Source organism: Triturus cristatus, chromosome 1_2, assembly GCF_964204655.1.
Source record: "Triturus cristatus chromosome 1_2, aTriCri1.1, whole genome shotgun sequence".
NCBI classification, from domain to species: Eukaryota; Metazoa; Chordata; class Amphibia; order Caudata; family Salamandridae; genus Triturus; species Triturus cristatus.
In genome coordinates, this window is record NC_140580.1 from 1,188,876,307 (window position 1) to 1,188,889,853 (window position 13,547).

At 50.7% G+C, this 13,547-nt stretch overlaps 1 protein-coding gene across 2 annotated transcripts in view; it reads right to left on the reverse strand.

The window, feature by feature from the left end:
- SH2D3C (SH2 domain containing 3C) overlaps positions 1-13,547 on the reverse strand; it is a 363,972-nt gene that overhangs the window by 15,184 nt on the left and 335,241 nt on the right. For both annotated transcript variants that reach the window (XM_085614137.1, XM_085614136.1), the window contains one exon: positions 12,925-13,131. In XM_085614137.1, coding sequence (XP_085470263.1) covers positions 12,925-13,131 — 207 coding nt within the window. The remainder of the gene's footprint in view (positions 1-12,924; positions 13,132-13,547) is intronic.

Genomic DNA, 13,547 nt, shown 5'->3' on the forward strand with positions numbered 1-13,547 from the left:
CGGAGGAGGTCTGAAGGAGTCCTCCAGAGTCCCGGTGAGTGGGGGCCGCATGGGGATAGAGCTCCTGCGCTCCAACAGGGCCCGCATTATTTTCCTTGAGCGCTGGTGCGCTCCAACAGGCCCACATTGCTTATAGAGCCTGCGAGGCTCCAACCTTCTTGGGGGCATTATTACTTAAGAGCCCACGAGGCTCCAACGTCGGGGGCAATATTTTAATAGAGCCCTGACAGGCTCTAGGGGGCATTTCATTTGGTTAGAGCCCAGGAGAGGCTCCACGTGAGTGCTGCATATTTGTGTTAAAGGGCACAGTGGCGCCCACGCTCCTTTTCCCAGCTGCCCAGCACTTAGTGGGCAGCTGCAACGTTTAGGTTGTGGCCCTCTGCGTTTTGGCTTGCGCAGCCTGCGCAGCCTTGCCCTGACTCTGCTGGACACAGGGCGTCCTAGCCCCGACAAGGCCAGTTGGCCTAGGGACTGCCACAGGTGGTGGCTAATGTAAGTTTTGCGCTATTGTTCCTTTCCTGCACCCCTGAATGTATTTTTATGCGTCATGTGCCTTGTTCTTACACCGCTGAATGTGTTTTTATGCATCATGTGTTTTCCTTTCCTGCACCTCTGAATGTGTGTTGATGCGTCATGTGCCTTGTTTTACACCGCTGAATGTATTTTATGCATCATGTGTTTTCCTTCCCTACACCTCTGAATGTGTTGTGATGCATCATGTGTAATGTGCTTAGACCCCTACAGGTATTGTGATACTTAGGTGGTTGCGTTCTCCTAGTACAGGTGGTGCTAGTGAGGTCCTGGTTCACTGCGCGATATTTTCCTAAGGTGGTTAGGGTTGCGTAGGTGGTACTTACCTGTTACCAGTAGTTACTGGTCGTGTGCTACATGTGTTATTTAGTGCTACAGTGATTGTATGTGCTATATTCTAAAGCATTATTCCTATGTTCCAAGTGCTAATTTCTACAAAGTGCTAATTCCTGACAGTGGTCCATGTGGCCCTGTCCCCTGTACATATAATCCCTTGTAAAATTCTGCCCAGTGCCAGTTGGCACAGTGTAAATTGTGTGAATATTATCTAATGTGTTTTGGTATAATACAAAGGCTATTGTTATATATAACCTTGTGTGGAGTTTCTTTTGTGGTGGGCCTTGGGTGTTGTTGCTGGGTGCGCGCGCAAACGCTTTACACATCGCCTCCGGGATAAGCCTGACTGCTCGTGCCAAGCTACCAAGGGGGTGAGCAGGGGTTATCTTTGGCGTGTAACTTCCCAGCCCTGACTAGAGTGGTGGTTTCTGCCTGGCTTTGGCGCAAGCCCTAGCCAACCAGAAATCCCATTTCTAACAGAGCGTCGAAAGGAACTACGGCCTTGTGGTGGCTGAAGCACCCCCATGGATTTGGCTACTTCGGTGTCTTTCTTCATCTTTTCCAGCCAAAAAGGTGTTTTTTATCAAAAGGTGAGTTAAAGATAGAGGTTTGAACCTCGGGTTTGAATACAGAGATACGTAGCCAGACGTGCCTTCTTAAAAGGACACTGGTATTTACTGCTCTGGCAGCTGTGTCTGCAGCATCGAGGGAGCACCTGATTAAATTGTTGGAAATAAGTTGTCCCTCCCTTATCAGGTCTTCAGCTTTAAGATTTATGTTCTTGGGGTAGATATTGGAGCAATTGTTCCATCTTGTCCCAGTGACCCCGGTCGTATCTAGCTAGCAACGCTTGAGTGTTGGATATGCGCCAGAAGTTTGCTGCCCGAGATGCGACTGTCTTCCCTAAAGCATCAAGAAGCTTAGATTCCTTATCTGGGGGTGGAGCATCACCTGTGGTTTGGGAGCTAGCCCTTTTGCATGCATTGGACATTACTAGCGAGTCCAACGGTAATTGTCCCCTAATGTACGCTGGGTCAAATAGTGCTGACATATTTTTGTCTACCCTCGGGTAATGATACGTGCCCTGACAGGATCACTAAAGATATCCTCCACATGTCTGATCCTACCCTTGAGCATTGGTAAAGTTTGTGATGACTTTTGAGTAGGGCTAAGGGTCTCGAAAAGGAAATCCTCTTCGAGGGAATTTTTGTGGAGCTGCACCCCATGGTAATTGGCAGCCCTACCCAGCAATTCAATGTAACCTACACTGTCGTCTGGTGGAGAGTGCCTGGTAGGATATAGGTCAGGATCATTGCCTGTGGACGAGCTAATGTTGTAGTCGTCCCATGGCTCTGCAGGTATTGGCTGACCATCGTCATCCCCATCCCCAACCCCATTATCATCCCCATCATCCTGGTTGTCAGGTTTATGTGGTAAATGCTGAGGTGAAGTAGGCACAGGTATAGACAGTGGAGAAGGAGGAGAAGGGATAGGAGGAGGAAGAGGAGGAGGGTAAGGGCTAGTTCCAACAGTTCTCTTCTTCAAAGGAATGTGATATTCCTCTTCAGCATCTGTCCTTCTCTTTAGAGTCACTGTGGTGGTGATATGTCCAGTTGTTGGATGAATCTACAAAATTTTCTGTTTCGGGTCTGGTTTATCGAGCGGATAGTCGAAACAGTGTTTTATTGGTGACTTCGGTGCCTGCCGTTATTTCGGCACCGAAGGTTGCGGTGCCGATGGTTTAGGGGCTGGAGTTTTCGGATCCGAAGTATGTTTCGGTGCTAATGGTTGAGGGTCGGAGCCGGACTTAGATTTCGATCCCAAAGGTTTCGGCTCGGTTCCCGTTTTGGATTGGGGGTTTTCGGAGCTGGAAGGCTTTTTGGTAGGCTTTGGTGCCGAGCCCAGGGGCATCAGAAGCGTGATCTCGGGGCCGACCAGCGCCTGAGAGCACGGGTTGGTCCTGAGCCTTCTTTTTGGGTTGAGATGGATGTCGGGGGCGAGGGAGTTTCTGTACTCACAGTACGTTGTCCCTGTGGGATGTCATCATCCTGGTCGGAGCCGTACTCGTAAACGGAGATCGGTTCCCGCTCTTTTTCAGCCCCGATAGCGTCCTCGGCTTCTTCATCTGATTGAGGTCCGAAGAGGTCCGGAATGGAGGCTGTGCATTGACTTTGCTTGTCGTGACGTCGAGCCTGACGGTCGCAAAGTGTCTTCTTGGAGCGGAACGCCTTGCACACGTCGCAGTCCTATTCTCTATGCTCAGGGGACAAGCACAGGTTACACACTCTGTGTGAGTCGGAGCGCGGATATTTTGCGTGGCACCATGGGCAGAATTTAAAGGGAGTTCGTTTCATCGACCGCTAGTCAAACCAACATGGTTAGGCCCGACAGACCACCATGAACTTTCCCAATCGAAAGAGAGTTTTAACCAGAAAATCCGACACGCGAAAAATAGTATATGCTATCGGAAACAATACAGTCGAGGTTGAGTGTCTTGTGCACCGAGGGAAACCGAAGGAACGGTGTCGAAGCGGAGTGCAGCGATTAACATCCGAACCCGATGGCGGAAAAAAAGTCTAACAATGGAGTTGATGCCCATGCGCACTATCACCGAAAGGAGGAGTCACCTACCTCATGACTGGAAAGACTTCTTCGAAGAAAAACAAAGTGCAAACATCCGGACTCAACACTAGATGGCCATCTATGCATAGCATATGATCTACAGGTCATATGCCTCGAACATGTATTTTTCATTGGCTTATACCCAATTGGCATATGTAAATTTACCTATAAGCCCGAGTATATGTACCATGGTCTACAGGGGCCTATAAGTGAAGTGTTCCTTGAGGCCAGCAGCACTGGCTTTGCCACCATGTGTACGACAACGTTAAGCATGGCTCCCGGACTGCCGCTGAAGACTGGTCGAGTGATTTTTAAACTGCTAGCTCGACTTTGCCATTTAAACCAATGGCAAAGCCCAAACCGTTAAAAAAAAATATAGCTATATATATATATAAGTCACCCCTGTATTGAGCCTAATAGGCCCTAAGGCCAGGTGCTTCATATTAAAAAGTCGGACACATGTTTTTAGATGTTCTGACAGTAAAAAGCCCACATTGTAATTTTTGCTGTAGAAAGGCTAGCGGCCCTATTGGCGAGTATAGCGTTACATGCTGACAACTCCGGAGTGTTAACTTCTAAATAGGACTACTAAAGTTGGTACCTCAAGGTATGGAAAAAATCCTTGCATGAAACCGACTTGTTTCTCAAGTGGAATTTAATGTAAGTTTTGCACAAATGGCAAAGTTGCCACTTTGTTGCCCAAAGTTTCCAGTAGCTGTTTAGGTTGAACACAAGCTGTATGGCCAGATTGGTTGTGAACCTAAAAGGCGAGATTAAAAGGGGAATCTGCCTTTGAAGGGCAAACGATAGTCACAAACGACAGGGGCTGCTCTTTTGTTTTAGCATACAGGCTGGCATCTCGGACAGAAATAGAGAAGCCGTGGTCAAACCTTTTTTTCAGAGGAAGTGTAGCCCCCAGGTAGGCACACCTCCGGCTTGGACTAGGGAGCTCCGCACACCAAGAGAAGGGCTATGACCTGTTGAGAGTGGGCAGAATAGTGCATTCTGGGTTAACCAGATGCCACATTTCGCAGAAAGTCATCAACAGGTGGGAGGGGGCCTGGTACCTCATTGGATAGTTAGTCGGCACATCCCACTAAGCTTGTAGTGGGCACAAAAGTGGCACCCCTGGCACCCAAACTTCAGGTCATGCTTGGACTGGAGAAATGACCAACAAAGCATGTCCTGCTATTCCCTGGACCCAGCAAAGATAGATTACACCAAAAACTGGACTGTACCTGTACATCATGGGCCAGCAAAGACAGGACTGTGCCTGTGGTGTTGTGCTAAAGGAAAAATCATCTCTGAGCACAGACAGAGAAGGTGAATCCAAGAATCAGTTGGCTGACTGCCTGTTAGAGCCACAGGGCCATAAAAGCTGAGAGCCGGCTCCCCCAAGAGTCCAGCGCCAAGAAGCATGAGCGATGCTAGAGCCGAGGTTCAGCCTGGAAGGCAGACTCCTGCTCCCCCAAGAGTCCAGCACCAAGAAGCAGAGCGATGCTAGAGCCGAGGTTCAGCCTGGAAGGCAGACTCCTGCTCCTCTAAGAGTCCAGCGCCAAGAAGCATGAGCGATGCTAGAGCCGAGGTTCAGCCTGGAAGGCAGACTCCTGCTCCCCCAAGAGTCTATCGCCAAGAAGCATGAGCGATGCTAGAGGCGAGGTTCAGCCTGGAAGGCAGACTCCTGCTCCTCTAAGAGTCCAGCGCCAAGGAGCATGAGCGATGCTAGAGCCGTGGTTCAGCCTGGAAGGCAGACTCCTGCTCCTCTAAGAGTCCAGCGCCAAGAAGCATGAGCGATGCTAGAGCCGAGGTTCAGCCTGGAAGGAAGACTCCTGCTCCCCCAAGAGTATCGCCAAGAAGCATGAGCGATGCTAGAGCCGAGGTTCAGCCTGGGAGGCAGACTCCTGCTCCCCCAAGAGTCCAGCACCAAGAAGCATGAGCGATGCTAGAGCCGAGGTTCAGCCTGGAAGGCAGACTCCTGCTCCCCCAAGAGTCCAGCGCCAAGAAGCTTGAGCGATGCTAGAGGCGAGGTTCAGCCTGGAAGGCAGACTCCTGCTCCTCTAAGAGTCCAGCGCCAAGAAGCATGAGCAATGCTAGAGCCGAGGTTCAGCCTGGAAGGCAGACTCCTGCTCCTCTAAGAGTCCAGCGCCAAGAAGCATGAGCGATGCTAGAGCCGTGGTTCAGCCTGGAAGGCAGACTCCTGCTCCTCTAAGAGTCCAGCGCCAAGAAGCATGAGCGATGCTAGAGCCGAGGTTCAGCCTGGAAGGCACACTCCTGCTCCTCTAAGAGTCCAGCGCCAAGAAGCATGAGCAATGCTAGAGCCGAGGTTCAGCCTGGAAGGAAGACTCCTGCTCCCCCAAGAGTCTATCGCCAAGAAGCATGAGCGATGCTAGAGGCGAGGTTCAGCCTGGAAGGCAGACTCCTGCTCCCCCAAGAGTCTATCGCCAAGAAGCATGAGCGATGCTAGAGCCGAGGTTCAGCCTGGAAGGCAGACTCCTGCTCCTCTAAGAGTCCAGCGCCAAGGAGCATGAGCGATGCTAGAGCCGTGGTTCAGCCTGGAAGGCAGACTCCTGCTCCTCTAAGAGTCCAGCGCCAAGAAGCATGAGCGATGCTAGAGCCGAGGTTCAGCCTGGAAGGAAGACTCCTGCTCCCCCAAGAGTATCGCCAAGAAGCATGAGCGATGCTAGAGCCGAGGTTCAGCCTGGGAGGCAGACTCCTGCTCCTCTAAGAGTCCAGCGCCAAGAAGCATGAGCGATGCTAGAGCCGTGGTTCAGCCTGGAAGGCAGACTCCTGCTCCTCTAAGAGTCCAGCGCCAAGAAGCATGAGCGATGCTAGAGCCGAGGTTCAGCCTGGAAGGCACACTCCTGCTCCTCTAAGAGTCCAGCGCCAAGAAGCATGAGCAATGCTAGAGCCGAGGTTCAGCCTGGAAGGAAGACTCCTGCTCCCCCAAGAGTCCAGCACCAAGAAGCATGAGCGATGCTAGAGCCGAGGTTCAGCCTGGAAGGCAGACTCCTGCTCCTCTAAGAGTCCAGCGCCAAGAAGCATGAGCGATGCTAGAGCCGAGGTTCAGCCTGGGAGGCAGACTCCTGCTCCTCTAAGAGTCCAGCGCCAAGAAGCATGAGCGATGCTAGAGCCGAGGTTCAGCCTGGGAGGCAGACTCCTGCTCCCCCAAGAGTCCAGCGCCAAGAAGCATGAGCGATGCTAGAGCCGAGGTCCAGCCTGGAAGGCAGACTCCTGCTCCCCCAAGAGTCCAGCGCCAAGAAGCATGAGCGATGCTAGAGCCGAGGTTCAGCCTGGAAGGCAGACTCCTGCTCCTCTAAGAGTCCAGCGCCAAGGAGCATGAGCGATGCTAGAGGTGAGGTTCAGCCTGGAAGGCAGACTCCTGCTCCTCTAAGAGTCCAGCGCCAAGAAGCATGAGCGATGCTAGAGCCGAGGTTCAGCCTGGAAGGCAGACTCCTGCTCCCCCAAGAGTCTATCGCCAAGAAGCATGAGCGATGCTAGAGCCGAGGTTCAGCCTGGAAGGCAGACTCCTGCTCCTCTAAGAGTCCAGCGCCAAGGAGCATGAGCGATGCTAGAGCCGTGGTTCAGCCTGGAAGGCAGACTCCTGCTCCTCTAAGAGTCCAGCGCCAAGAAGCATGAGCGATGCTAGAGCCGAGGTTCAGCCTGGAAGGCACACTCCTGCTCCCCCAAGAGTCCAGCGCCAAGAAGCATGAGCGATGCTAGAGCCGTGGTTCAGCCTGGAAGGCAGACTCCTGCTCCTCTAAGAGTCCAGCGCCAAGGAGCATGAGCGATGCTAGAGGTGAGGTTCAGCCTGGAACGCAGACTCCTGCTCCTCTAAGAGTCCAGCGCCATGAAGCATGAGCGATGCTAGAGCCGTGGTTCAGCCTGGAAGGCAGACTCCTAACCCTCAAAAGGTGCATTCAAGTCTGCTGAACTCGAGAGAGTCGTCAGAGTGCAGCTTGGTCACCCAGCATGGACGTTACTGCAAGTTAAAGGGAATCACAGGTTTTGCTGTAACCAGAGATCAGTAGACCAGTGGCAACTGGTTTTGTTGTGGACTTCACCCAGACTTCATGGGACAGCAACCTCTGAGGTCAAAGTCTCCCACTCAGCCTCCTGTATCCCTTGCATCAGGACCACTCCATTGACCTCTATGGCAGTTTGCCCATAGGACCCTCAGCATCCTGTATCCCTTGCATCAGGAACACTCCATTGACCTCTATGGCGGTTTGCCCATAGGCCCTCAGCATCCTGTATCCCTTGCATCAGGACCACTCCATTGACCTCTATGGCGGTTTGCCCATAGACCCTCAGCATCCTGTATCCCTTGCATCAGGACCACTCCATTGACCTCTATGGTGGATTGCCCATAGACCCCTCAGCATCCTGTATCCCTTGCATCAGAACCTCTCCATTGACATCTATGGTGGTTTGCCCATAGGCCCTCAGCATCCTGTATCCCTTGCATCAGGACCACTCCATTGACCTCTATGGCTGTTTGCCCATAGACCCTCAGCATCCTGTATCCCTTGCATCAGGACCACTCCATTGACCTCTATGGTGGTTTGCCCATAGGCCCTCAGCATCCTGTATCCCTTGCATCAGGACCACTCCATTGACCTCTATGGCGGTTTGCCCATAGACCCCTCAGCATCCTGTATCCCTTGCATCAGGACCTCTCCATTGACATCTATGGTGGTTTGCCCATAAGCCCTCATCATTCTGTATCCCTTGCATCAGGACCACTCCATTGACCTCTATGGCGGTTTGCCCATAGGCCCTCAGCATCCTGTATCCCTTGCATCAGGACCACTCTATTGACCTCTATGGCGGTTTGCCCTTAGGGCCTCAGCATCCTGTATCCCTTGCATCAGGACCACTCTATTGACCTCTATGGCGGTTTGCCCTTAGGGCCTCAGCATCCTGTATCCCTTGCATCAGGACCACTCCATTGACCTCTATGGTGGTTTGCCCATAGACCCTGGCTCTGGACTGAAGACAGCTTTTACTGTGAGGTAACTGTTCAACTGGACGTTTTGGTCCCTGTGACTGGCTACCTGTCAGAGTTGGTCCAAAGAGTGCCCATAAAGTCACTTGTGTTGGCGAACCCTAAACCGCGAGTCACTGTAGATTTCAATGATTTGTTCCATTGAGTGAAATCATATCTCTGGGACCCCCTGGTGCATTTCTGTCGTTGAGGTATCCATTTAAAGATACAAATACAACAAATGTTTACAAGTAGTGTCACATTTTTATTGTGTTGCATTTTCCTCTTCCACTGTTTTGGTGCTTCTTAATGGCTTACACTTGTTCCGTTGATAGAACCGGATTGCTCTGTGCTACAGCTACCCAGGACTGAGCTAATATTTACAAACAAACCTCACTGGCCCTGATACAGAATTTTGTCTTTATTACGCAATGAGGTTGCACAACCACATCATATGTAAAGTTATGTTATTGTCCATTTATAAAGCACACCTTCACCAGGTGGTTTCTTGGCCCTCGGTAACTAAGCAAACTTCAACCCCACTTAATGGTAAGCTTGTCTAAAAAGCTATGTTTTCCGGAGTTTCCTAAATGTAACAAGATCGGAAGTGGACCTAAGGTCCAAGGGTAGGCTATTCCACACTCGAGAGGCAATGACGGCAAACCTGCGCCCTGCGGTCCTTTGTCCTTTACAAGGGGGAGTCACCACAAAGTGCAGGTGGCTAGATCTTAGGGCCCTAGTAGGGCAGTATTTTGTGATCTGGGACTTCACAAATGCGGGGTAGTTCAAGTAGAGAGACTTAAAGACCAAACAGCAAGCTTTAAACATTGATCTCTGTACGACAGGCAACCAATGAAGGTCCATCGGTTCCTGGGAGATTTGGCAAGTTTGGGCAAAGTGTATATCAGCCGGGCAGCCTGGTTTTGAATTAGCTGGAGTCTGCGCTGGAGGATTTTGGGGAGACCCAGGTACATATAATTGGCATAATCTATTCTAGACATAACTAGAGCTATGATTACCTGGATCAGAGCCTCCCTAGTCAGGAATTGTTTTACCTACTTTATGCGACGTAGCTGGCAAAAGCTACCTGAAGTCACGGCTTCTACCTGCTGCTTTAAAGATAGTTCTCCATCTATTACAACCCCCAAGCTTATTACAGCATTTTTGGGTGCTGGAGGAGAGCTCATCTCGCTAGGCTTGAATGATGGGGACCAATAATTTATCTTACTTTTTGTGATAATTCTCTCAGTTTTATCGGAATTCCACTTCAGCTGATTGCTGTTCATCCAGTCTTGGATGAACAGCATAGTATCCTCAAATAGCTGTCGAGACGAGGGACTGTCATTCATCGTGAATAGCAATTGCATGTCATCTGCATAGTTCAAAATGTTGATTTCTTTATTTTTGAGGGTATTAATCAGGGGACGAATACAGATGTTAAAAAGGTGGGGAGACAGCAAAGAGCCTTGAGGAACCCCCACAATTCAGTTGCACCTCTGTAGAAGAGAAAGGGGGAAGCCTGACTGACTGAGAAAGAAGATAAGCCAGTTCAGGGCTGAGCCTCAAACCTGCGGCCCCAAACCGGACGGCAAAAATAGTATAATCGACCTTGTCAAAGGCTGCAGACAGGTCTAGTAATACCAAAACGTGGGTCTTGCCGTTGTCTACCTCTTTACGCATGTCATCGACAGCAGACACGAGCACTGCTTCTGTAGAGTGTGCGGTTGAGTCCTGCTTGTGCTGGGTCCAGGAAGCCTGACTCTTCCATCTATAAGCATGAATGGCGGGCTATGTTGGCCTCGAGTCGTTTTGTAAAATAAGGTACAGGCTAAATAGGCCGGAAATTCTTCATATTCGTGGGATCAGCACAAACCTCCTTTATGATAGGTGCGATAATCGCTTTTTTAAAGGACATAGGGACCCCCCCCAAATTAATAGATTGGTTAAGAAATGATAGTATACGGTCAGGAAACCAAGTACATACTGCTTTTAGGACCTTTGGGGGGCAGATATCCGTAGGTGGGCCTGACTTTACTTTTGTCAGTAGGTGGGCTAGTTCCACTTGCGTTAGGTTGGGGAGACAAGTAAGCATTTGACTGTTCATCATGTCCACGGATGGATTATCAAGTGGGGGCAGGGGGAATACTGTTCTTAATAGCCTCAATCTTGTCTACAAAAAAGGCATTAAGGGAATCGCACTGAACTGGAGTGGGTAAGACCGGCAGCGTAACACGGTCTGGGTTAGAAAGATCCGAAACAATCTTGAATATCTCTTTCGATTTATTAGAGGCATTCATGATTCTGCCTGTGAAAAAGCTTACTTTAGTTTGCCGCAAACGTATTTTGTAATTCCTAAGTTGTTGAATGTACCCTATTTTCAGGTCTGGCGGGTACCTAGGCTGCCATTTCCTTTCTGCTTGCCGGAGATTAAGTTTGGCTATTTCAGGTCGTCCGAGAACCATTTATTGGCCTCATGGCACCTAGGTTCTACAGAAGGGAGCATGGACGTTACTGGCCGCCTTCAGCCAGCTCATAATGTCATGCTCATGGCTTGTATATATGCCTTCGGAGTGGGTGGGGCATTTCTTAGATCCTCACAGAAGGCTGTAAGGCTAGCCCGAGCCCGGTTTCTCGACCAAATCGTGGGGTCAGTAGGGGGATTGTTCCACTTAGGCAGATAGACAGCAAAGGACATCACATGATGGTCGGACCAGCCACATGGGGCTGTGCTCAGATGCCTCACAGGGCATGTGGTGGTCCATATCCGATCCAGGGAGTGTGTCCTTTAATGTGAGTTGGACCATTCACTAATTGTTCCAGATTTGGGTGAGTCGGGACAGCCGTCAAGTCCTTCCCCCTTCGGCCTCATTAGCCCAATAGTTGAAGTCTCCAACAATAAGAACATTGGCATGATCTATAATGAGCGACGCCAAGGATTCGGCAAGGGCCTGAGGGAAGCCTGGCATGTATTTGGGGGGTCCATGTAACAACCCACAAGTGAGAGACGAGGATGAAGATTCCCAGTGGAACTAAATCTCCACCGAGGGGAGCACTAAAGAGGTCCTTTTAACAAAGCAGTGTTCTTTCTTGATAACAGCCGCCACCCCCTCCCTTCTTCCTCGTGTTCCTATTGGTTTGTAGGATATAGTAATTGTTGAGGAGGGCCACAGGAGTGTCTGGAGAGGACTCCTCCGTGAGCCAAGTCCCCGTTAATAGCAGGATATCCAGGGACTTGAACTCCAGGAGATAAAATCCCCCATCCTGGTGCATTACTAGGGAGCGAGTGTTCAAGTTCACCACCCGGAGTTCAGGGTGGGCAGGCTGAGGGGTTCTGGGGGTAGTGCTTGGTGCTGGCATTGTCTGTTGAAGGTTAAAGAGCCTCCTAACCTCTTGGTACACTTGTTGTGAGGAGTCCAGGATCCCTAATTCCTGTAATGCCGTTGTGATTGAGGGGCAGAAATCATACCTCCCATGATTGTAGCCCAACAGTTTATTTCTGGAATAAGTGACGGCAGGGGCATAGTAACTGGTCCCTGGCACCGTCCGGACGAGGACGGGCGCAGACGGGCTTGCCTTTGGCGCACCCTGCTGGCACGCCCACTGTGCAGACGCGCCATGCTGCTCCTTATGTAGGTATGGCAATAGCCCCCTCCACTGCCCACAACCAACCAGGATACTGATTGGTTCTCCCCCAGTCAATCAGCATTCAGCACACAGGCAGCTCATGGCAATAGCCCCCTCCACTGCCCACAACCAACCAGGATACTGATTGGTTCTCCCCCAGTCAATCAGCATTCAGCACACAGCCAGCTCATGGCAATAGCCCCCTCCACTGCCCACAACCAACCAGGATACTGATTGGTTCTCCCCCAGTCAATCAGCATTCAGCACACAGCCAGCTCCGATTATCTCACATGGATTTGGCAGTGGACGCTCACAACTTGCATAGACCAGCTCTTGCCCCAGCTTCCGAAAGACGATGACAAGAGAAAATTAAATAAATAATACATTTTCCCTTGTCGTTGTCTGTGGAAATGCTCCCACCTCCACCCGGCCCCACCGCTCTTACCTGCACGGGCCGCGGCTGCTCCTATGTAATTTACTAGGCCAGTAATGCTGCTTTTGCGCACTGCATAGCTCCTCATGTTGCCTGTGCTTAGGTTGCTCTCGTGGTGTTTGTGAACTCTCACAATGCCTCTGTGCTGATGTTGCACATCCACCCACTCTTCCTACCTGTCTCTAGAGCTTTGGCGTGTGCCTATAGGACTTGGAAGGCTGGATGTGGGCTTGTGTGATCCCTATGCTCTGTTGCAACCTCCTCTACGGTTGCTGTGCCGTGTTCTATGCCGTGGTGGTTCTGTGTGCAGCGGAGTGGATGCCTGTGCTGCCACTGAGTCCTACAGGAAGGATCCATCTTGGGGACTTGCACAGGGTGATGCATAACCACTTACCTTGCAGCTTCATCTCGGCGTTGGTGCGGTAGAGTCCACCATGATGCGCCACCATGCGCGCGGCCTCCAGGTGTGCCATCACCACCTCCACGCCACCGTCGATGCTCTCCCAAGGCTCAGCCCCATCGGACAAGACGGAATCTCGCTCCAGGAGCAGGATGAGTGGCACAATGTGTGGGAAAGTGGTGGTGGTCAGCGGGGAGCCTTCTGGAAGCAATCAGAAGCAGAGAAGCTCAGTGTCCAGACACTATTGAGAGAGACAACCACACTTGCTTGGAACTGCATTCTTCCTGCTGCTATTGGCTGAGGACTCTGATGTCAGCATAGATTCTGGGAGCAGTAAAGCACTCTGGGAGAAAGTGAACTTTCAGTAGAGGAGCCTAGGAGATAGGCGACAAGAACCCAAAAGTGGGGGATGTCTGTAGGGCAGATACTGTCGATATATTACAGGAGTTTTTAACATGGCTAAACTTGTGTGACAGTAACATCCATTTCACATCAATGTTCAGCAATACCCATGTTGAATTCTTAGACACCATTATCAAAAATGTAAGTGGACAGCTAGCGGTGGACCTATATACCAAACCCACAGCACACAATACACTCTTGCACTACAACAGTTT